The 24,827-nt window shown below is 38.4% G+C and overlaps 1 protein-coding gene across 1 annotated transcript in view; it reads right to left on the bottom strand.

Moving 5' to 3' along the window:
- Positions 1-24,827, bottom strand: part of LOC126177097 (alanine--glyoxylate aminotransferase-like) — a 64,356-nt gene that overhangs the window by 12,300 nt on the left and 27,229 nt on the right. Inside the window, exons 2-4 of the mRNA XM_049924352.1 lie at positions 21,425-21,617; positions 1,919-2,084; positions 1,656-1,811 (exon numbers count right to left, since the gene is read on the bottom strand). Of these exons, the coding sequence (XP_049780309.1) occupies positions 1,656-1,811; positions 1,919-2,084; positions 21,425-21,617 (515 nt within the window). The remainder of the gene's footprint in view (positions 1-1,655; positions 1,812-1,918; positions 2,085-21,424; positions 21,618-24,827) is intronic.

Raw genomic sequence — 24,827 nt, 5'->3', positions numbered from 1 at the left:
ATTTAATGAGAGTGAATTAGCTTTCAACCACTTATTAATGTCAATGAAAATTTGATTAGCAGTTATTTCTAAACCTGTACTTGACTTGCTACTTATTGCAATGTTTGATTCATCTACAAACAAAACAAACTTAGCATCTGGCAATGTAACAGATGAGAGGCCATTAATGTACACAATAAAAATCAATGGACCCAAGAGGGAACCTTGAGGAACACCACATGTAATTAATTCCCAGTCAGATGAAGACTGATTGCTTAGCGCACAGGTATTTTGCAATGACGCCCTTTGTTTCCTGTTAGATAGATAAGACACAAACCAAGTTGCAGCATTGTCGGTTGAAACCTTCCACTAAGCTCCAAACCACAGGTCCCTAATCAACTCTGGGAACAATACTGCAAATTGTGAGCACTGCTTACACCCTGCACATGAGACCAGCAGCCTTCATAACTTTTCCCAGCTGCCTATATGAACTGAGGATGGCCTCAGAAACCAAGTGACAGGCATCATTGGCATCAATGTGAGTCATAACTTGCAGACCATTGCACCGTGCACACACGATAACCACAGACGAGGTCTCCTTCACATCTCAGATTAGGCCCTGCTAGCAGTCATAATAAGTACACATTGTCTTTCTTTCCAGCACTGAATGCTGATTCTGAAGGAGCAGACACCTGTCCACTCACAGTTCGAATGCACAAGACCAGACAGCCAGTCTCTACATTGATCCTCTGCCTCAAGTGATGTGAACATGTTACACCACTCACCCTATGGTGCGGGCAGATCCATTACATCAGGTACACTGGAAGGTGCCTCAGAAGCAGAGCCTGTTGCTGAAGTAAGTGACACCTGATGTATCCCACTTGATGTGGCAGTTTCGCTGCCACCACTAGGTGCCAAGGCAGCAGCATAAAGACAGATGAATGTAGCCAAAAGTGCCTTGAGCTGTTTGTGAACTGTGGCCAGCTCCCCATTTCTGCACGTATCATATACACATCCTATCCACTCTAATGTGACTAACTTAAGAAGTAAATGTAAAAAGCACTCAGAGAAACCTAAATGTGCAACTTGATACCCTCATGACATGTCATCAATAGAGGACCCATTATTGAGCTGTGTAGCTGGCAATTCAAGAGAATGACAATTGTGCTACAGTCTGCCTGAATCTACACTTTACAGTTACAAAAATGCTAGTTTGCACCTCTTAACTAGAAAAATGCACACAGAATTTAACACTTGAACTACAAAGAAAACACAGAGAAAGATAAATATTTAACTTGCTGGTCTGCTGGTGCGTAACAGGCAAGGCTGGAGATATGTAGGGTGATATAATCTGAGTGGAAAGAAGAGGGCCTGTATATGGGTACTGGCACATGGAAAACCAGCGGAATAGAAAAATCATTTAAATACATGTCAGATACCGATTTTTGTAAGTAAAATAGTTTCTTTTTTTTAATGAAAAACATGCAAAAAATAGGAATAGTTGCAACTAAAAATATAAGGAGAAGGTCAATTCATTCTAAACTGGTGACTACTGTGTCACATGCATGTAATTATCTTTTATACTTTATTGCAGTCATGCTCTACAAGACTTCATAAAAATTCTAATAAATAATGAAATTGTGTTTTCATATAACTAACATATCTTCCACACTTACTCTGCTCGGGGACTAAAACTTATAGGTGCCAGTCCTGGGGGAGCTCCAAGAACCTTTTGTGAGCCTGTGTATACTACATCTACTTCCCATCGGTCAGCATAAAACTGAACACCACCAAGTGATGCGACTGTATCTACAGCAAGCAGGCAGCCATACCTTACAGAATAAGAAAATTTGTAAGTTGCAACTTTAGTATTATAATTATGGAAATATTTCATAATGCAGATTGATTTCACAAAAATTATTTATGATCAACACTTTACTTGTGGCATAGTGGACCAAGCTGACAACACCGCTGGAAGACACCAGTACTAGATTCTCCCTGAACTACAAAAAGTAATGATGGATGGAATTTTCTTAATGCCTGTTCAATTTCTGATATGCTGAAGCTTTCACCCAACGGCTTCCCAACCTTGTGTACAACAGCACCTAGGACAAAAAAACAAAAGGCACAGATTTCATTAGTGTTTTTAAAATTACATTCAATTGCCTTGTGAGTGCTGAATTCACTTATTAACATCAAAAAGCACTTTAAAACATAGTCACAGTTATTAGAAAGATATGTCTAAAGTTTAGCTAAAAATGTAAAAAAGCTGTGGACTTTCTCCTCTGCTTTTGGCAGTTATATGGATAAAATCAAATAGGAATGGAAATAAAGCAACCTCAAAAGAATAAATCTGGGTAACAATAGAACAACAAACAATATCCAATTTGCTGTTGACCTAGTACTATTAGTTAATTCAGAAGGCCACCTGCAAGATAAGATAACAAATATAAATATAACATTAGAAAGCAACAATATGAAAATATCAGTGAAACAGAAAGCCTTGGAAGTAATATGCAGATACAAATGGACAGCTAAAATTTTAACAGATAATCAAACAATATAAGAAAAAGTTCATTCAAATATTTTGGATGTGAAACATCAACTTACACCATCATCATACATTTAGAGAAAACCATACAAAATAAAATAAAATAAATGGATTCATAATAATATTGGGGGAGGGGGAGGGGTAGATGGGGGAGGGATGGCATGAGAGGAAAGAAATAAGATTAAGATTACACAATCTGGTGTCAAACCTACAATACTATATGCCAGTGAAACATGAATTCTGAGAGAAAGTGATAAAAGCAAAATAGAAGCATTAGAAATGAAGATTCTTTGATCAGTATTAGGTATAAGTTTAGCATACTAAATTAGGAATACTGATCAACAAAAATCACTTGATATTAACATTATCATAGCGGAAGATGTAAATGAGTACCAACATATGTGGTTCCAACATGTAATTATGATGTTCCCAGAGAGTACTGTTATAACTAAGATTGGGCTAAACAGTGACTTTTGGATGAAAGTGATGTCTGTGGATGCTACTTTTCAATAACTGCAATTTGACACAGTTTAAAATCACATTTTATGAATTCACAATTTGTAACCCCTGCACTCTGTCAATGTCAAAATATTCCTTCTGTTATTTATCAACATTATTGTCACACTGTGATTAGTCACAAGTAACAACTAATAGGCACTGGCACATACATCTGCTAAATGTCCTCTTCTGTAAAGTGTGCAGACTAAGTATTTCAACTATGTTGCTGACGTCTTTGTGCATGAAAGGAATGATAAATAAATGTGAAACACAATGTGACTGAATAATGAAAAGTCTTACCCTTTGTTAAAGCCACCTCATATCCCGACATTATCTGCCATGTGTTTATTGATAAAGACTTGGTTATGACCTTTAAGGTTGATGGTATGCAACTGAAAACAGTGAGAAGTGCAGATCTTACAGTTAAAACTATATTGGAAACAGTTTAAGCGCAATACATGACAATACACACAAGAAGTTTACCTGTGTGTTGTAGTGTTGAAAAAATTATAAATTTTTGTTCCCACATACTGGGGAGTTTGAGTACATAAATTTAAATTATTTATTTATTTATTTATTTATTTATTTATTTATTTATTTATTATTTGTCCCGTGGATCAAATCAGTACAATGGCTTGTACAACTGATATGGGATAAGTCAATACAAATATACAGTTTACAGGAGTCTAAAATAGTAAACAAGAATACAGAGGAAAGATTATTTTACATTACCTACAAAATTATGTTACTTAAAGTTACAGCTTTACAGAGAATTGTTACATGATGTGACAAAACTGACTTAACAACATTCAGCTTTGATACTTTATGATGCACTAAGACAATTTTGATTCCAAATATTCCTGGATGGTATAAAAGCATTCTTTTATTAAAAGAGATTTCACTGTCTGTTTGAATTTATTTATTTCTTGGATTTCTTGTATAAAAGTTGGAAGATGATTATATAATTTTATTCCCATGCACTTGACACCATCACTGTACAGTTTTGTTGAGTGGGGAAGTATTCTTAGAGAGGTTTTTGATCTTGTGTCATAATCGTGGTAGTCCATATTTTTGCTAATTTTGTTGATACTTTTTTTGGTAAAGAATAATAATTCTAGTATGTACTGGCATGGGACGGGCAAAATATTTAGTTTCTTAAATAATGGTTTACTAGTGTCTCTTTGTTTTTTGAACATAATTGTTCTGACTACCTCCTTTTGCAGTTTGAATATCTTAATTGATTCAGAATTTTGGCCCCAGAAGATGATTCCGTAGTTAAGTATGGAGTGAAAGAGTGCATGGTACATTGTGGTTAGGGTACTTGTGTTAGTGACGTTCCTTATTGATCTAATCATGAAGCAGATGAGCAGATAGCATAAAATTTTCTTTATTTCTCTCCTTGCAAAATTCTAAATTGGTTCTCAAAAAACCAATAATATCATAGATATATAGGGAGGGTACTGTTAATAGTTTCACATTTTTAAATAATGGCTGACATGATTTCTTTGGATGCACAGCATACACGTTTCTCATAATTTGTTTCTGTAATTTCAGTATGAGCATTAACTTAGTTGAATTTCCTCAAACAACAATACTGTATCTTATAACTGACTGGTAGTAGCTATGGTATGCAATTTTCCTTGAGTCCCTGTCAGTGGCATTTGCCAATATTTGCATTCTAAATGCAAAGATACATAGTTTGTTCACTAGATATTTCCCATGTTTGTTCCAATTTCAGTTCTTGTCTACATTTAACCCTAAAATTTCACAGAATGCACTTCTGCTAGATTTTGATTTTTATGGTTTATTTTAATTTCCTTGGATGTTAACTGTTTTGTTCTGAACTGGATCAGACTCTTAAATATTCCAGTGGTGCTGTCATGTAAGACACCTAGTCTAAAATTTTTCTCTGGTCAAATTAGCTTCTAAACTGTAAAACTTCGAGTAATACTGAAGTGATATCAGGTGTTCCCCAGGGAAGCGTCCTGGGACCTCTGCTGTTCCTGATCTATATAAATGACCTGGGTGACAATCTGAGCAGTTCTCTTAGGTTGTTCACAGATGATGGTGTAATTTACTGTCTAGTAAGGTCATCCGAAGACCAGTATCAGTTGCAAAGTGATTTAGAAAAGATTGCTATATGGTGTGGCAGGTGGCAGTTGACGCTAAATAACGAAAAGTGTGAGGTGATCCGCATGAGTTCCAAAAGAAATCCGTTGGAATTCGATTACTCGATAAATAGTACAATCCTCAAGGCTGTCAATTCAACTAAGTACCTAGGTGTTAAAATCGCGAACAACTTCAGTTGGAAAGACCACATAGATAATATTGTGGGGAAGGCGAGCCAAAGGTTGTGTTTCATCGGCAGGACACTTAGAAGATGCAACAAGTCTACTAAAGAGACAGCTTACACTACACTCGTTCGTCCTCTGTTAGAATATTGCTGCGTGGTGTGGGATCCTTACCAGGTGGGATTGACGGAGGACATCGAAAGGGTGCAAAAAAGGGCAGCTCGTTTTGTATTATCACATAATGGGGGAGAGGGTGTGGCAGATATGATACGCGAGTTGGGATGGAAGTCATTACAGCAAAGACGTTTTTCGTCGCGGCGAGATCTATTTACGAAATTTCAGTCACCAACTTTCTCTTCCGAATGCGAAAATATTTTGTTGAGCCCATCCTACATAGGTAGGAATGCTCATCAAAATAAAATAAGAGAAATCAGAGCTCGAACAGAAAGGTCTAGGTGTTCGTATTTCCCGTGCGCAGCTCGGGAGTGGAATGGTAGAGAGATAGTATGATTGTGGTTCAATGAACCCTCTGCCAAGCACTTAAATGTGAATTGCAGAGTAGTCATGTAGATGTAGATGTAGATGTAGATGTACATTAATATCTTCAACCATAAATAGGCTATACACTGATGGCATGAGACGTAAGGTTCTTAGCACAAACACGAATGTTGGTCAACGGGTAACACATTGTGCAAAATGTTATAATGCTACTTTTAGTTGCTACTTGTGACATATGCCGTCCTTGAGAACAGTCAAAATAACATGATAACAGCCGACACTCAACAGCGTGACACAGGGTTCTTAGAAAGAAGTTCAAACTTTGTCCAACAGATGTGCATAGTGTTAAATGTTAATTTTGATAGTTATTTGTGGCTTATACTGTTCTTGAGAACAGTTGAAATAACATAAAAGTTGACACTCAATAGTGCGACACAATGTCCTTTGAAGGAAGTATGAACTTTCACCAACAGATGGAACACAGTATTAATTGCTACTTTTAGTTGTTACTTATTATATCTAGTTGTTACCAAAATCATAGCTAGATACTGAGCATTTGTTGTTTGAAAACTGTGAATTCTCAATTACTTGTGTTTTGTAACAGATACACGATTTCTTGGACATCCCTTGTTATAACCATTCCAACATTAAACTGGGAAATCCCAGAAAATTATGATAAGAGCAGGTCTAACAAGATCTCACCCAGCCCTTAATCTGGAAGAAGGAGGAGGAGAAGGTGGAGGAGGAAGAAGAGGAGCAGGAGAAGGAGATTAAAAAGCTACATCTTTGTATGATGACTGTACAAACAATATTGAAACAAATGTTATATTCTTGGATGTGTGTTCCTCCATTTTATGTAATTATGAGCTCACCCTGGGTTCTGTATGTGTCAAGATTATGATCATACATAGCTACATGTACAGTAGATTAAAACTGAATACAAGACAGATTAAGAATGAAGATCCTACAGTACCATAAAATACAAATAATAACTGAAATCTGTCTTTACACTTTAAAGATGCCATATTTGGAAACAGTTAGACAAGTTCAATTGTTATATACTACTTCGTAGACAGTTCCAAAGTACATAAACAGTTGAAATATTTATTCAAATTGTACAATTTATTAATGACCTACATACAACTTGAATAACATTTGATATCATTGATTTGTGCAAATAGTCATGCATTTTGTAAGCTAATATATAATTCTGGAAATTTTTAGAGCAAATTTTATTTTTCTATTACACATGTTGCACTTCTTATAGGATACTTCAAGGATAGTTAGTGCTGGACAGTGACTTAAAATTTGTTTATGGGCAAAGAAACAGAATACAAATAAAAATTGGAGATCACATGCAATATTAAATGCATTAGTCAACAACAACAACTTGCTGTGACACATTTTTATCTTATTCTACAGTTTTTGAATGGCACAAAAGATTCAAAAGGCAAAAGTCACTTGAACTGAGGTAACTGGAACAGCATGTCATGCCTGACACGTTGATTACACGGGAGAAAAAAATTTTTAAAAAGTGGGACATAATTTTGTCCAAAATATTTTTTTATTTGAATTGCTTCGATGTCTCCCCACAATCTGACCTGGCAAAGATCCCAAAAACTCAAGCAGTACTCAAGAATAGGTCTCACCAGCATCCCATATGCAGTCTCCTTTACAGATGAACCACACTTTCCTAAAATCCACCCAGTAAACTGAAGTCGACCAACTGCCTTCAGTACCATGAACCCTAATATGCTCATTCCATTTCACATCACTTTGTAATATTAAGCTCATAAATTTAAACAACATGACTGTGAAGCTACCCACCACTAATGCTGTAGCCAAACATTAAAAGTTCGTTTTTCCTACTCATCTGTATTAATTTATATCTTCCCAAATTTAGTGATAGCTGCTATTCATCACACCAACTAGAAATTATGTCTAGTCATTTAGTCATTTTGTATCTTCCCACAGTCAGTCAACTTCAACACCTTACCACGCACCATAGCATCGTGAGCAAAAAACTGGAGATTGCTGCCCACCCCATCCACCAAATCATTTATTATATAGAGAACTACAGAGGTCATATCACACTTCCCTGGAGCACTCCTGCCAATACCCTCACCTCTGATGAACACTCACCATCGAGGTCAGTATACTGGGTTCTATTACTTAAGAAGTCTTTGAACCTCTCACGTATCTGTGAACTTATTCCACATATCTACAGCCTATGAGTTTTATCCAGAGAAAATTTCTTGCTCTACAGCAGTATGTATGATGTTATAAAAATTTCCAATAATTTTCAACTGTGTGCCATATCTAGTCTCAAACCCATACTTGTTCCTTTCATGTTTAGGTGATCTTAGGTAAAACTTTAGCTGTTGACAACTGGGTGTTTCACATTTCCTATTACAGGCTTCTAAATATTATAGAGGGGCTTAATAGATAAAGGTTTTTGTAAGGAGTCTACATCTGCAAATGTACCAGTTGGATGTAAAATAAGTTTGAAGATTTGATCACTTACAAATCTCCCACTTCACAGCAAACACACAGTAGATTTTTGCCTCATGTACTCTACAGGAGCCCACAGCACGGACAACGTTATGAGTACTTGTCATCAGATTCACTCGTACATGATGAAGAGTGTCCTGTTCAATGCTGAAAGTGCAGCTCATTTATGGAGCACTTTAGTCAACCCTCCTAGTTGCAAACATACCTGTTTCTCACAGCCATTGTTGTAGTCAGATAAAAATGGCATTCAATGTCATATGGTAATTATAACAGAGCCATATGGTAATTAGAACAGAGTCTGATAATGACACCCTCTTCTCAGTTTGTGTGTCTACTGGGAAGTGGGAGATTTGGAAGTTACTCGATCTTGAAACTTGTTTGTTTCACATCCAAACAGTACATTTCTGGACATGGGTTCCTTTCCAAAACTTTAAGTTCCCTCTACAGCGCCTAGAACCCTGTAATAGGAATTGTGAAACACCTAGTATTTGTGATGTTCATGTCTCTTGGGTATAGACTGACATGAATCCTGTAGTTACAACCCACTAGTTCAAGTCTGCCATCATATAAAAGTAAGACATGCTATTGTATTCAATAGTTTTTCCTTCCCTTGCCATCTTCCAGTCCATTTCCTTTTTACTGCTGTAACAGTAACCTTATATCTTTCAGTAATGATATTTAACAATTATTAATGCTGAATGTAAATTATATTGGAAAGTCCTGAGTGTAACACAAATAAGATAAGGAGTTACGGTAATCACTCACCATATAGATGAGACACTAAGTGGTAACCAAGCACATAGAACACCCAGTTCCTACAGAGGGAACACTTTTTTTGTGACCAACCTCCATGACAAAACTGAGAGAAGCTAACACTGAACTTGCGTCTCTCAATGTCTACCTCTGACTAATTGTGACCCTCACCGATTCCCATCCAACTACTTCCTGGTTATCTTTCAGAAACTCCTTACTTAAAGACCTTGCATCATCTTATTTACCTAAGTCATTTCACAAGAACACAAGCTTCTTGGTGGGTGAAAGAGCAGCCATTCACTACCTTAAAACAGGCCCTGAGTCAATCATTCTCCCTGCTAACAAAGTCTTCACCACTGTACTGAAGAACTGCAGTGATTACCTCTTGGAACGAATCCACCAACTGTCTGATTCTTCCACCTACAAGTCCTGCCAATGGGATTCCATCCGAAGAGCCCAGCATAACCTTCAGTCTCTACTCAGGTAACACTCCTACTACCCCATCCCCCAATTCCACCTCCTGCCGCCCCCCCCCCCCCCACACACACACACACTTTCTACATGCTCCTCAAAATGAAACCTAACTGCCATGGATACCGGATTGTAATTAGTTACTGTGTTCCCACGAAAGAATGTCAGCTCTTGTTGGCCAATACCTATAACCCTCTACTGCATCCTACCTTCCTATACTAAGACAATAAACCACTTCCCTCATAGTCTCTATATCATTCTCGTGCTATAACTATGTGGATCCTTGCATGTCACTACTGACACCACTTCCCTATACACCTACATCCCCCATGTCATAGCCACTGAACACTACTTTTCCCATTACTCTACCATTTCCAAACTCATTACCTCTTTCCTTGTACAGCTGAATAACTACATGCTTACCTATAATTACTTCTCTTTCAAGGAGAAGATATACAAACAAATTTGTGGCTGACCATGGACATCTGGATGGCACCATCATATGCCAACCTGTTTTGTGGGTCAACTACAGAAAATCTTCCCAGCCCTCCCAAGATCTTAAACCCCTTGCAGAGGGACATACTCACAAACTGCGTGAGAAGAATAAAACTAAACTCCAAAAGGAGAAACATTGATGTTCATTCCCTCACATTTTGGAATTTGTCCCATTGCTAACCCTAAGCTACATAATAGTATCTCACTGTCTTTAAATAATTGTGCAGTGACTGTTTTCTGATGAAATCAGCATATAAATCAAGAACCCAAACTGAACCATACCAGACACAGCCACTATTATAGCTAGACATGCTTACAGCTTGTCCACAGCAAATGGTTCAAGTTTTATTCTCACAAGGAAACATATTATGCAATTTCAAACAAACAAATATGATTGGTTATTAGCAAGGTAATTCAGTCAATGAAACACTATGTATATAAAAACTTTGGATCCAGCAGTATGAGACACTTAAAATACAGTCTCCACACAGATTTTGAATTACTCAAAATGCACACAGAGTATCTTTTTGCACTTAAAAGTATCTCTCACTGTATTTATGTAGATCAGGGGATCAGGGTGATGGCTTATTTTGCACTATTTGCCTCTTTGGTGTGTTATACATCTATCTTCTGGGACAATGAAGTTAAGATAAAAAACAAATAAAATATTTATTCAGCAAAACACAGCACTAAGAATGCTGTGTAAGATAGGTAATTGCACATCACCCTGACACTTCTTCACGGCTCTTTGAATTCCTACACTCAGTAAATACACACATTAGAGGTATTTACTGTTAGCAATGAACAGCAGTTTCATTTGAACTGTGATTTGCACAACCACATTATACAGGGTGTAAATTTTAAGTTGACAAACCAGAATAACTCAAAAAATAAGGTTCACACAAAAAAATGTGTAGAATCCAAAGTTGATTATTATCGAGGGGGACATCTGCTAGTCCTAAATTAGACTGCCACCCCAGCCCCTTGGCGGTGGGGTGGGAGGCAACTTTAAAATTTCAAATGAGAACCCCAATTTTTTATTGCAGAATCAGATTCTACATAAAAAATTATGTACATTTTGTCTTAAACATTTGTTTTGATTCTTGGTAGTTGGCACGGTAATTCAAGAAAATCCATGTTCTCATTTCTGCATGGAAAATGGTTATGGATATATAAAAAATACTTATTTACTTCATAAATTTTGATTTGCTAAAATTAATACTCTCCCTCTTCCCAATAGGGTGGGGTTTGAGAGAGAGGAATTAGAGTTTTACAAATGTTGACCCAATCGGAATTTTTCGAGTTACTCTGGTTTGTCAACTTAAAATTTACACCCTGTATAACAGAAAAATATCCATGTAGATTTTGCCTCCATGTACAGATTTTATATCTTCAAAAAGATTCTATTCATCATTACAAAAATTATAGAAATTCAAAAAAAAATTAAATCCATACCATATTATCCACTCCTTACCTCAATTCAAGGACTGGGAATTTGTGTTATCTTTATGCCTAATAACAATGCTCTTTGTAGACAGACCTCTATTCTTACAACAGAAACAATTTTTAACAAAAAAGTTTATTGCAGTTAAGTACTCACATTAAATCTTCAATGTCTTTGATAAATAAGTCATTTTCAATAGCCTATGGGCAATTCTTGGCCTAAGGCTGCATCATAATATGCTGGGAGAATATTAGAAGCTTCACACAAATGTTGACATCTTGCATTACATGAATATATTACAATAAACTTTACGAATAAATGTAATGAGCTTGCTACTGTTCTTCACCAGTAACAAAGCAAACTACACAGAGATACCTGTTATCTTGCAATCAGTGTCATTGTGATCAAACAGGTATTAAGCTACCAAGAAGAGATATGTGATAACTACTCAAACTGAATTCAAATAATGGAAGTCAGGTATGTTATGAATTCTGGCTGGCTGAAAACAACATACCAATAGTTCAGAGCATAATCTGCTCCAGAACTCCGATTCTGTCAGAATACTTAACCAACATTTTTAAAGAACAATGCCCCCTGAGGGCCAATTTTGACTCCTTTAGAAAATAGGTATTATTATCTCATGCATAATGGTAAAATATAAAGATTGTTAGTTCTGTAACACATATGAATCGGGTATTTTTAGAACCTCATAAGTCGCATAGTGGAAACTTGAGAGAAAACTGAAAAACCTTACTGCCTCTGGGGATTAATACTTATGGAAAGACAGACATATGATATAACTTTTAATTAGTTATTAAATTTCGCAGTAGATAATTTAAACTCTGTAACTTATGAGATTTTAAAACTAAATGAACAACATTTCTTTTTATTTTCTTAAAGAAAAAAATCATACGTATATATGTTTTACTGACATGTGTAACTACATTATTTGAGTATAAAAAGTAATAACATTTACAGTTGCAGTATATTAGATACAATTTGTGTAAGCAAAATATTTTAATACATAATGACACATAGAACGAAATAAATTGCCAGAAAAAACTGCAACACCAAAAAATAATTAATGTACACTAATGGAATTTTGGGAACACATTTGTCTGAGTAATATATTTAAGTGATTAACATTGCAGTACTGCATGTTAATGTGAGCATGTGATAAGCCATTGCAAATGTGAAATGTTTATTACATTAATAACAGGTGTAGCCACCAGAATGTTGACTGCAAGCATGCAAATGTGCATGTATTCTGCTGTACAGGTGTCGGATGTCAGTTTGTGGGATGGTCTTCCGCGCATGTTGCACTTGGTTGGTCAATAAAAGGACAGTTAATGCTGTTTGTGTGTGATGCTGGAGTTGTCTGATGGTGTCCCTTACGTGCTTGATTGGAGACAAGTCTGGTGATTGAATAGATCCGAGTAATGTATTGACACTCTGTAGAGTATGCTGGGTTACAACAGTGGTATGTAGGCAAGTGTTATCCTCTTGGAAAACACCCCTGAAATGCTGTTCACGAATGGCAGCACAACAGATCGAATCACCAGACTGATGCACAATTTTGCTCTCAGGGTGTGAGGGATAAATATGAGAGTGCTCCTGTTGTCATACAAATTTTAACCCGAGACCATAACTCATGGTGTAGCTCCAGTGCGTCTGGCACATTGACAGGTTGGGTGCAGGCCCTCAACTGACATGGCATGAAGGCACAACCAGATTTCATCAGAAAACACAACAGACCTCCACCCTGTCCTCCAGTGAGCTCTCACTTGACACCGCTGAAGTAGCAAATGGTGGTGGTTAGGGGCCAGTGGAATTCACACTACATGGCGTCTGGCTCAGAGCTGTCCTTGAAGTAAACGATTAGCAGAAGTCCATTGTTTACTGTGGTGCCCGATGCTGCTCAAATTGCTGCTGCTGATGCAGAATGATGTGACAAAGCCAAACACTGAACACACTGGTATTCCCTCTTGGTAATGCCATGTGGACCAAATATTCTCATGACCACCAGTGCCAGCAGGTATATACAGTGGCTACATTCCTGCCACGTCTTTCTGCAATATTTCAGAAGGAACATCCAGCTTCTCGGAGCCCTATAACATGACCTCATTCAAACTCAATGAGATGCTGATGATGACATCTTTGTTACCTTAAAGGCATTCTTGACTAACAACAACTCATCACACCCAATCTCAAAGGTAATGAATGATCACGACCATTACTACGTGTATTTAAAGCAAACCAGATTTGAATCCTCAAAATGGCACTATCAGCACCACTCTCTTATTGTAAGTTTACATTGAAACCTGTACAATTTGACATGTTCCATATCCTTGTGATTGACTCATTAACTGGATCTATGGAACAAGAAAGAAATAAATAAATAAAAACTAGTGCAAAATTTGAATAGACATTGCCCTCCTTTGTAGAAACATCCCTACCAGCTCATGTTTCTGTCACACAACTCGTTCTTAGTGTTATGGTTTTTATTCCGACACTGTAGTATTCCAAAAACTTTTAATTTCCTCCCCATTACATAGATATCCCTCTAGCTTCCTAGGACACTTCATTTTCTTTATATCAACTGGAAGATTACTCGAGTACACTGTTTATTATGGCACTGTAATGATGCTGGGGTGACAGTTTAGAAGTCTGAAAGGCTGATGTACAAGGCTATTAAATTGGCTAGCCTCCAGTACACCAAAATATCTCTTGAGTGAGTGAAATGGTTATATTGTGATACTTTCTCACCTTGAGACATTGCTCTACTGTAGGATTCAATGAACAGGACAGTTTTCTTGAATAAGGGAAGCCACTAAGTTTTATAAGCAACAATATCATTATGTTTTAGCCCTTTAGTGTGTGTGCACATAACCAAACAGCATGTGATACAAGCACCTCCATGTGCTGGTCTAGAGATGTTGGCTCACAACCTGGACAGACAGCACAGCAAGCACTATGCTGTGTGCATAACAGCCAATATAAGCCCATCATGCTGGGCCCTTGGTATATTGTATGCTTGTTGTATGTTCATCTACAAGACTGTACAGGGATGTGTTCTATAGTTATGAGAGTTTGTACTGTTGTATACTTCATTCAATGTATTGTGCAGCTCTTCATATGAAAGCAGAATAAAACTTTGTTGGTGCTACTTCAGCATGTCAGCTGCAGAATTTCTTCAATCTCCTGAAGCTCTCACTGATCAGCAGCAGACTCTCTCTGTGGCACTAAACAATTTGACAGCATTATTGACCTGCCATGTTCTATTGTACCGATGTAACTCCCATCATTTTCTCCATATGATGATTCTATGGAAGATTGGGATACATATGTAAAATGCCTTCAGCAACATTTTCAAGCTTCTGGAATTGCCTATCCCAGTTTGTGCAAGGGATTATGTCAGTCATGAATTTCTTCTCATGTTTATCACCTTTTGTGTCAGTTAGCTCCTCTTCAGGAACCTCCCAGTCTCTCTTTTGATAAAATGTGTCAGTTGCTCTCTAATTATCACTGCAAACATATTCATGTTATTGCTGCTTATGTTGAGTTCTACAGTTGGCAAATGGAGCCACAAGTCATACATAGCTTAGACAGCAAAATTTCACGGTCTTAGCTGTCACTGCCACTGGTATGCTTAAGCTGATTCCACAATTTGTGATCCTATAATATGCCTGGCTCCTGATAGGGAAGTCCTTGAACATGCTTTACAATGTCATAATCCCTTCTCATAGATATTCTAAACATTGCACTGGCTTTTGAAGTATCTAGGGCAGTAGGACATCCGACAGAAGCATGGCCTGAAGTAGAGGCCATTGCTTCCTCTTGTCCTTTGCTGCCATTGGTTAGCTCATGGAGGGAAGGTGATGTGGCCTTGCAAACATGGCCTCCATGCTGCATGAGGCAGTGCCATGCTAAGAAGCAGCAGTTAGCAACACAGCAGTGGCCACATGCTTCTCTTCCATTGCGTCTTTATTGTTTTGTTCAACATGAGCAGGCCATATGCCCAAAGCATTGGCCCAATGTAACCATTGTAAGAAGAGGGAATGTTGTGTCTGTGTGCAACTGTTAATCTCTTTCAGCAGACATGAATATGTATGTCAACAGTGTTTCCCACGTGATGGTAACCCCAAACGAACTCTACACTGAAGTGTGTGTGTGATGGACAAGATGATAAAAATGCAAGTGGACATGGATGCAACAATGACTTTGTTAAATTCTCAAATCTATGTGGATTTTGGATCACATTGGTTGGTGAGTTATAACAACCAACAAGTATCCATATTGGGACAGTTACTTACTTCTGTAATGTACAAAACAGTGTTTCAGCCTTTGACATTTCCAGTAGTGGATGATGCGAACACTGAAAACTTATTTCGGTTGACACCTTCACAATTTTTGGATTCTCTATTTCTGATGAAGTGCATCTGGTATCGGATCAAGTTCCGTACCGATAAATGGATGCGCTCTGCTCAGAATATTCCTTCCTGTTTTTGGAATGTTTGTGGTGTGCTACCAGTTTCAAGGGTAACATCACAATAAAAGCAACAGCACCCCCTACTTTTTTCCCATCCAGTCCCTGTAGCTTTAAGGGAGCAAGTCAAATCAGAACTAGATTGACATACATCTTTCGGTTTTGTCATACCTGTCTCCTCTAGTGAATGGTCTGCTCCACTGGTAATTCTCAAACAACCTAATGGTAACCTTTGGCTCTGTGGTGAATCTAAAACATCTATAAATTCACAGTCTGTTATTGATACCTATCCATTACCCATCCACATGAACTCTTAGAATAGCTTCACAGTAGGCAATATTTTTCCAAAATAGACTTGTCAGAATCCTGCATACTACTTCCTCTGGGTGGTGATTCCAAATGAGTCCTAGTAGTGAATACCCCCTGTGGGTTGTATCAACACCAGCAGCTGCCATTCGGCATGGCTAGCATGCCTGCCATTTTCCAATGATTTTTGGAGCAACTCAAGCCTCCATGCAGGGGTGCATCAACTACTTGGATGATATTATCTCAGGTTCCTCAACAGATGAACATTTGCAGAACCTTCATGCCTTGTTCACGGTGCTACAAGCTGCTGGTCTGAAATGTACCTTGGACAAATCACAATTTTTTCAGCTGTCTATCACCTATCTCAGTTCTTAAGTCTTGTGTGCTGGTGTCAAGCCTCTATGACAGCAAGTTGATGCCTTTACAGCTTTGCTGTGTCATAAAATTTCTTCCTGAGGCAGCCACACTGACCCAGCCACTTCATGCTCTCTTATGTAAAGATGTGCATTAGCACTGGTCACTCACCTGCGAGCCTGCTCTTATCCTGTTAAGATCAATATTATACTTGGCACCTTGCCTGGTTGCCTTCCAAGCAGGCCAACATCTTGTTTTGATCATAGATGCCTCTCAGCATGGTCTCGGGGCTGCACTTGCACACAAAGATGCTGACTGTTCTGACCCCCTATTGCGTACACTTCCTAAACTGTGGATTTGGGGCAACATGGCTACTCACAAATGGAAAAATAAGTCCAAACTCCAAAAATTTCATGTTTTCCTATATGATTCTAAGTTTCATTTGATTACTGATCATAAACCTCTGGATTCTCTTTTCAGTCCTTTGTTTTCTTTACAGGGCAAAGTATCCCATTCCTGCAATGCTGGGCTCTCTTTTTGTCATGCTGTAACTATGAGTATCATTTCCAACTCTCAGTACAACACACTAATGCAGATGGTCTTCCCTGATTGCTGATTGGTCCCAATTCTGCATTTAATTAGGATGAACTGTTGTGTTTCCATTTTGATTTTGAAGCCAAAAACACTGTAGATGGTTTTCCCATTAGCAGTTCTTGGATGTCTGTGGCTGTCATGGTCAATCCTGTCTTACATGTGGTTATTCAGTTTCTCCACCACGGTTGGCTGGATAAACCACTGGGGCAAGAGTCAGATCCTTTATGTAATTATTATGCTCTCTGCCACCACTTCTCAGTTCTACACGGTGTGTTACTGTTGGCTACCAAAGAGTCAGTGCCGAGAGTTGTGATCCCATCCACATTGCGAAGGGATACCATGTGCCTTCTCCACCTGGACCTTTGAGGGGTTTCTCATACAAAACTGCTGGCCCGCTGCCACGTGTACTGGCCGGGTACTGACAATTAGATCACACGCGTTGTGACAGCATGCCCACAGGGCACCACCCATCAAGTCATACCACTGACCTCTCTTTCCCCATGGCCTGCCCCCTCAGCACCACTGACAGCTTATTTGGGGCATATTTTGTGGGTCTATTCCTTAACTCTGTTTGGCTTGTAGTAAATGAAGCTTTTGGAAAATTTCCTTATGTAGTTCATTGCCTGCCCACGTTCACGGGGGCTATGGTCACGACCTTCTCAAAAAAATTTTGTTAAGAAGAACTGCCATTACTCAGGTGATGGACAGTAGCTCAAAACTTGTGTCTTTAGATTTTGAAGATTTTGTATAAAGAGTGGCATCCGGCATGTTACGGCACTTGCCTATCAGCTTCAGTCCAATGGAGAGGCAGAGCACCTCGTCTGTACACTCAAAACTCAAGTGAAATAATATATCGCTCAATCTTCTGCTGGGGAAGCCCTTGATAGGTTCTTGAGTCCACATGGGTTCATTCCAGTTGGCGAACATGGCCCAGTGGAGCTTCCTCACGGCTGCCAGCCATGTACTCTGCTTCATCTGCTCTGGACAATGCCCGCAGGCAACTGCCTCACACCGATTTCATCCAGACCCTGCCATTGGGGCCCCAGATTTGGCCTGCACCCTAAGCGGATGCCAACAGGCATCCATTGCTCCTGAGGCCTCTGCATCACGCACACCTCCAATGGCTTGGTGTCACAACACTATGACCAGCTCCATCCATGCATGACCGACCGCACACTGGAGAGCCCTCTGCCACCGCAGCTACCTCCACTATCTGTGCCAGTCCCTGCATCACGGTCCACACCTCCATCAGCTCCAGCACAGTCTTCGCTCTGGGCACCGCTGCCACCGGGTGAAGTAGTCAGCACCAGGCCACCTCCATCTCTGCAGCCCCTGTTACCACCGCCACACCAGCCACTGTCTTCTCTGTTGCCTCCGTCGCTGAGTGTCTGCGTGAATGTGGACATTGATGAAGCACCATCGTCACTAGTTTTCCCTTACGGCATTCACATGGGAATGGGAGCAATGCCTATCTGGACCATTTGAGACCGTATTCTCCTGTGGCAGCATGACACCTGCTCCAGTAGTTATCACCTGCCAATGGAGATATGGACATCTCCAGCGTTAATGCTTTCCCTCAAAGGAAATATAGTGTGAGCATGCATGCATATTCATACAGTGTATGATACAAGTCCCTCCATGACTGACCTAGAGAGGTTGCCATGCATCCTGGGCAGACAGTGCAGCAAATATTGTGCTGTACTGAATCATATTATTTTTCCGTTCTTTTCTTTTCTTATATACATAAGCTATATATAAACTGCCAAAGGTAAATTAAGGAGTTGTTTTGTAACAAGGATAATGTTTTGATACATCATTAAATATCTGTATGAAACAAAGTAAGAAATGAGCTCTTCAGTTTGTGAATACTTGTATCTTCACCCTTTAGTTTCAAGACATGGTAGCATAGCTTGGATCTGTCATACCAGCATTGTTAAAAAGGTGCATTTCAATTGTTCACTAAAAGTATTGTAAAAGTTATTGGAAAAGCAAAATTTATTTGCGTGGTTAAGAGATCAGCTCCTATCTAACATCATTTCACTCGCTGCTGAGATCCTGCATCAAGAGGTTCAGTGCAGACGAGAAGAATTTATGCATTATCTGGAGGAGCATTCTTTGCTGATTCCTGGCAGCATCCTTGCTGAAAAGGTAGTGTAAGAGTGCAAAATTTATGTAAATACAGTAGAAGAAGCTCTAAAAAGAGAAGGAAAGTAAATTTCTAGCTAAAATAGATTCAAGTTTAAAGGAAGCAGAGGATAGGTTATGATGCAGTATTGCTAAATCTAGTGACATTCCAAAACAACATTTGACAGAAAACAAACTCATGCTTTTATAGTAGTTAGATACTTTCACTGGTTACCCACAATACGTGGCTAGCCCATCTAAGGAAAATAGAAAAGGATGCAGTAGTTCAGTGTTATTGGGAACCTCTTCATGTGGAAGCAGAACAAAACTTGGGTGGTGTTACTTCTGATATAGTGCTTTTACAACATTACAACACGTTACCTTCTATAACACTAACTGTGAATCTGTTATTCCTGGGCGCATTAGTAACCAGTGACATACTCCATCTATGTGTGTGCCCTATCATATATTCTGTCACTTAGTATTAAGAACAAATAATGACATCATAGATTATAATGGATATGAACAGATTATCTTTCAACAGGTCCAACATTAGAAACAAACAGGTTGGAGTATGTTAACAGTAATATAGAATAAAATCATGCATCATTAGTAAGTAAGTAACTGGCTATGTACTTGAAACAAACATTCCAATTTCATGGATGGACTACTTTGGTATTGTAGCCAACACATGGAGTTTGTTTCACTTGTGCTGTTTTTATTGTACTTCACTTATATACATGTGTATTTCTAATTTCTTTTTTTCTTCTTGACACTAACATCATTATTGTCTAAAGAATACATGCTTGCACAGCTTAAACGAACAGAGAAGTTCCTATAACAAATGCAAAACAATGTGCTTCCCACAATTAGTGAAATTTGCGGTTACCGACAGCTGATGCCAACAACATACTCTAGTGGTAAAACACTGATACGCGGATAAATGCCACAAGGTAGTGACTTACAGTTTCAAAATCAAAGCAAATATTTAAATCCCTTCATGGCTATTTTACACAGAACACATACATGGTTTCTTTACATAATGATGTACATACGCTTCAGCTTCCATTTAGTCATGTAAAACAGATTGTCAAAAATAGTGACTTATGCAGTTTTAAAGCTAACTGATTTTCATATATACTTCATAGAATGAGAAATACTCATAGATCTCTCTACTTTTATGTTACTCTCCAAATTTTTAGTTTTTGGAAGAAATTGCAACACTTTTGGTAAGTTGACTGTATGTCTCATTCCTTGCTATCCTTTGCAATCAAACAATCCTGCTGAATATTAGTAGTAAAATTATTTTCAGTTAATTGTGCTTTTCATCTGTTAAGAAGGGTTTTGAAAATTCTACAGAACTTAGGAGATGGGGGAGAGCCGACCTATTACATGCATCACCCACAATTGAATCATGGGGAAGCACATTTCAGCTTTGGCTACATGAAACACTCAACAACTTGATGGCTATGAGTATAAATCTCAACTTCCATAACATTTTGATTAAAAAGGCTATCCATCCACACATATACAGACACAAGCAGACATATGTCTGTGTCTGTATATGTGTGGATGGATATGTGTGTGTGTGCGAGTGTATACCTGTCCCTTTTTCCCCCTAAGGTAAGTCTTTCCGCTTCCAGGACTGGAATGACTCCTTACCCTCTCCCTTAAAACCCACATCCTTTCATCTTTCCCTCTCCTTCCCTCTTTCCTGATGAGGCAGCAGTTTGTTGCAAAAGCATGAATTTTGTGTGTATGTTTGTGTTCGTTTGTGTGTCTGTCGACCTGCCAGCACTTTCATTTGGTAAGTCACATCATCTTTGTTTTTAGGTGTATAATATATATAAATATATATATATAAAGATGCTTATTCTACCATGTCTCTCAGTAAGGTTTCACTGCCTTCACACCTCACTAGCCTCTCTGAGAGCGGACACGGAAAAGTGAACAAACAAGTCACAGCTTTATGTTAGATTCCTCTACAAAATTTTAGTATTTCTATATAACTTTTTTTTAATTGTAACACGATTTCCTCATTTAACAATGAAAAGGTGTGTAAATACTACCATAACGAGCAGCCATGTCAGCAGCTCTTTCTCCCCAGATCCCATTCACCGTAACAAGGACAGTGTCCCCAGGTTCTATGAGATTACACATAACTGCTTCCATTCCAGCATGACCAGTGGCACTAACAGCAAGTGTCAACCTGTTCCTTGTTTGAAACACATACTGCAGCCCTTCTTTTATTTCATCCATGATCTGCAAAAGAAAAGAGGAACAGACTAAATGTGCCTGTCTACAATAACCAGGAAAATGATAATGTTCTGTGATGTGCTATGGCTTAGTGCACTAACTTACATAAAAGCAAGTACAAAACTGCAGGTGTCACTATCACATCTTTCATAAATACAGAGACTGATCAAGAGTCAGGCTGTTGTATTATCTAATTAAGAAACAAGATGATATTAACAATGAAGGAAAAGACAGATTACTGCTTACTATGAAGAAGACACATTAAGTTCCACACAGGCACAATTAAAAGATACTTACATAAAGCTTTCGACCCACTTTCATCAGCAAAAGAGAAATACACACCATTCATACACACAAGTAAGCACACCTCATACACACATGACTCAGACCAGAATGCTGGAGTTGGAAGTCATGTGTGCATGTGGTGTGCTTCCTTGTGTGTATGAATAGTGTGTGTTTCACTTTTGCTGATGAAGGCTGCGGTCGAAAGCTTTATGTAAGTCTTTTAATTGTGCCTGTCTGCAACTTAACTTGTCTTCTTTATGGTAAGAAGCAATTTGTGTTTTCCTTCATTGCTGATATTCCTACCTGGAGTTTCCACTGTTTTAAGGAATAAGACAGTCAGAAAGCAATGATGATTGCTCAGTAGGTGGGTGCATCCAAGGAAATATACACTAACAACTGAAAACTGCAACACCTTGAAGGGTACATATGACAGAAACAAATTTTATGTCGCAGATTAGGTATATGACAATACACAAATGATTAAGATTACACAACTGTATACTTACTCTTCCTTTGAGATAGACTATGAGATGAAGTCCTAACACGCTGCAGTGTTGAGTCTCTAAATATTATGGAATAGGAAACCTCCTTCCACACAGTTTTCATGTAATGCATAAATAGTGATTGTTGGAGCACTGTGACAAACCAGTTGCTGACCTATAATATCTCCGACATATTTGACAGCAAGTATCAGAAGAATATACAGGTCATGGAAACATTGGCAACCATTTTTCTTTGAAAAAGGCTTTCAAATTCCTTATCAAATGTTGCTGAGCAACGTGCTGTTGATATATGCCGTGTGGAGATGCCTGAAGAAGAGGTAGTACCTCAGGCTCATTGCCTAGCACTGCTCATTCTATTCACTGCTCTGCTCTAGACACCTTGACTTATTTGGCTAAATTAGACAAAAGTTCAAGTGTGCTTTGATTCACAGAAAGTGTGTGGTCTCACCTCAATAAGTAGCACTGTGTAAGAGTTCTCCTATGTTCTGACATACAGAGTTCTTCTTTTGTTCCAAAAGTTATCAAATATTGTGTAATAGTCTTGAAGGGTAGAAAGAGAACACCTTTGAGTCTTTATGTAGAAACTGAGTGTGATGGTAAAGTTATCTGGTTGCGCATAACAGGTCTAGGTGAGACCAAGTTAACTGCTGGATGTTTTTAACGACCACCCGACTCCACTGTGACAGTTCTAGAGACATTCAAAGTAAGTTTATTGTCAGTTGTGCATAAGTACCCAGATCATATAAAACTAGTTGGTGGTGACTTTAATCTACCAAATATGGATTCATTTCAGGGGGTACAGATAGTCTTGTGACATACAAAGGAGGTTTTGAAAGTTCTCGGAACAGAATAGGAAAAAAGTACTTACATCACTGAAACCTTTTTTATTTTTCAATGTAATCTCCTTGTAGATTAATGCACTTGGTCTAGTGATGTTCCAGTGCCTTGATCCCACATCAAAAATGAGTTTCCTCCAGGCCTGCAAAATATTTGTTAACTCCAGCTTCCAATTCTTCATTTGAAGTGAATCTTTGTCCACCAAGGAAAGTTTTCACTTTTGGGAAGAGATGGAAGTCTTACGGAGCTAGCATGTGATAAAACTAACTTCCGAGCTGAATATGAAACTACAAATACGCGGAGTGATACATCCAAAAGAATGCCTAACAACTCAACTACTGTTATGAAGGGAAATGAAACTGAAAGACCTGAACACTTGCATGACCCAGATAACAAGTATTTGTCCAGCGCTGATACTATATTGTTTGGCCATAATAACGGTGGGCCTTCTAAACATGCAGAGAAACCTAAATGAAGAAAAGTAGTTTTGATGGCAGACAGTCATGGTCGTGGATTTGCTCGCCTTCTGAACGGTCAGTCCAGTTTACAAACTATCGCTTACATAAAGCCTGGTGCTTCTATGTCTGAAGTTTGCAATCATGTACGATCCACAGACGTTGCTGGCTTATCCTCTGAAGACTTTGTTGTGCTAATTGGTGGGTCAAATGATGTATATAAAAACGAAACCCACAAAGCAAAACGAGAACAAAAAAGGTGCTTAGGACAGTTGACACACACAAATGTTTTAATGCTGAACATCCCACATCGGCATGACTTACTGTCTTGGTCATGCATAGATAAAGAAATAAGCAATGCCAACCAACAAATTTCATTACTTTGCAAACATTTCAGAAATGTAGAACTCGTAAATGTTAACAATATTGGGCGCAGATTCCACACATTACATGGATTGCACGTTAACAACACGGGGAAAAAACTGCTCATTGGAAAAATTGAAGAAATTATCATCAAGAGGCATCAAACACTCAAAAGCAAAATCATCCTGGATTGGCCCCCAAAATATTCGACAGAAACAATGCCAGCAAGACCTCACTCACCAACATCAATGACAAAAGAAGGAACTAGGTGCCTCCAATATTCAGGTGCAGCAAAAACAATGAATGCAGTAACAGCCCAACCAATTGCAGACCCAGCTTGAACACCAGCAGCAATATTATCAACAGAAGGAGCAGCAGCTGAACAACTACCAGGGGAGCCAGACACAGAAGAAAATTCTACTGTAGATCATAATAGAAGACTAGGTGCAGTCAGGAAAAGAAAAGCAGTACTTCCAGCACACCTGAATGATTTTTTATTGACAAGGTAAAGGTAAGTGATCAATTAAATATGCCAAAGTTTAACAATATGCCAAAGCCTAACAAATACTTTAATTTCATGCTGATTCATCAGAATGTCCAATCATTGCTAAACAAATTAAGTGAAGTTGAAATTTTATGTACTGATGAGCTAAAAAACGTTTCTGTAATGTGTATAACTGAACACTGGCTGCCTAAAGATGCATTGTCAGTCACAAAACTTGCAGACTTCAATCTTTCATCATCGTTTTCTAGAATTACATCCAGTCATGGAG

The sequence above is a fragment of the Schistocerca cancellata genome, chromosome 3 (genome assembly GCF_023864275.1).
Source record: "Schistocerca cancellata isolate TAMUIC-IGC-003103 chromosome 3, iqSchCanc2.1, whole genome shotgun sequence".
NCBI lineage: Eukaryota > Metazoa > Arthropoda > Insecta > Orthoptera > Acrididae > Schistocerca > Schistocerca cancellata.
The sequence above is the reverse complement of the archived record's forward strand: the minus strand, read 5'-3'. Positions and strand labels throughout refer to the sequence as shown.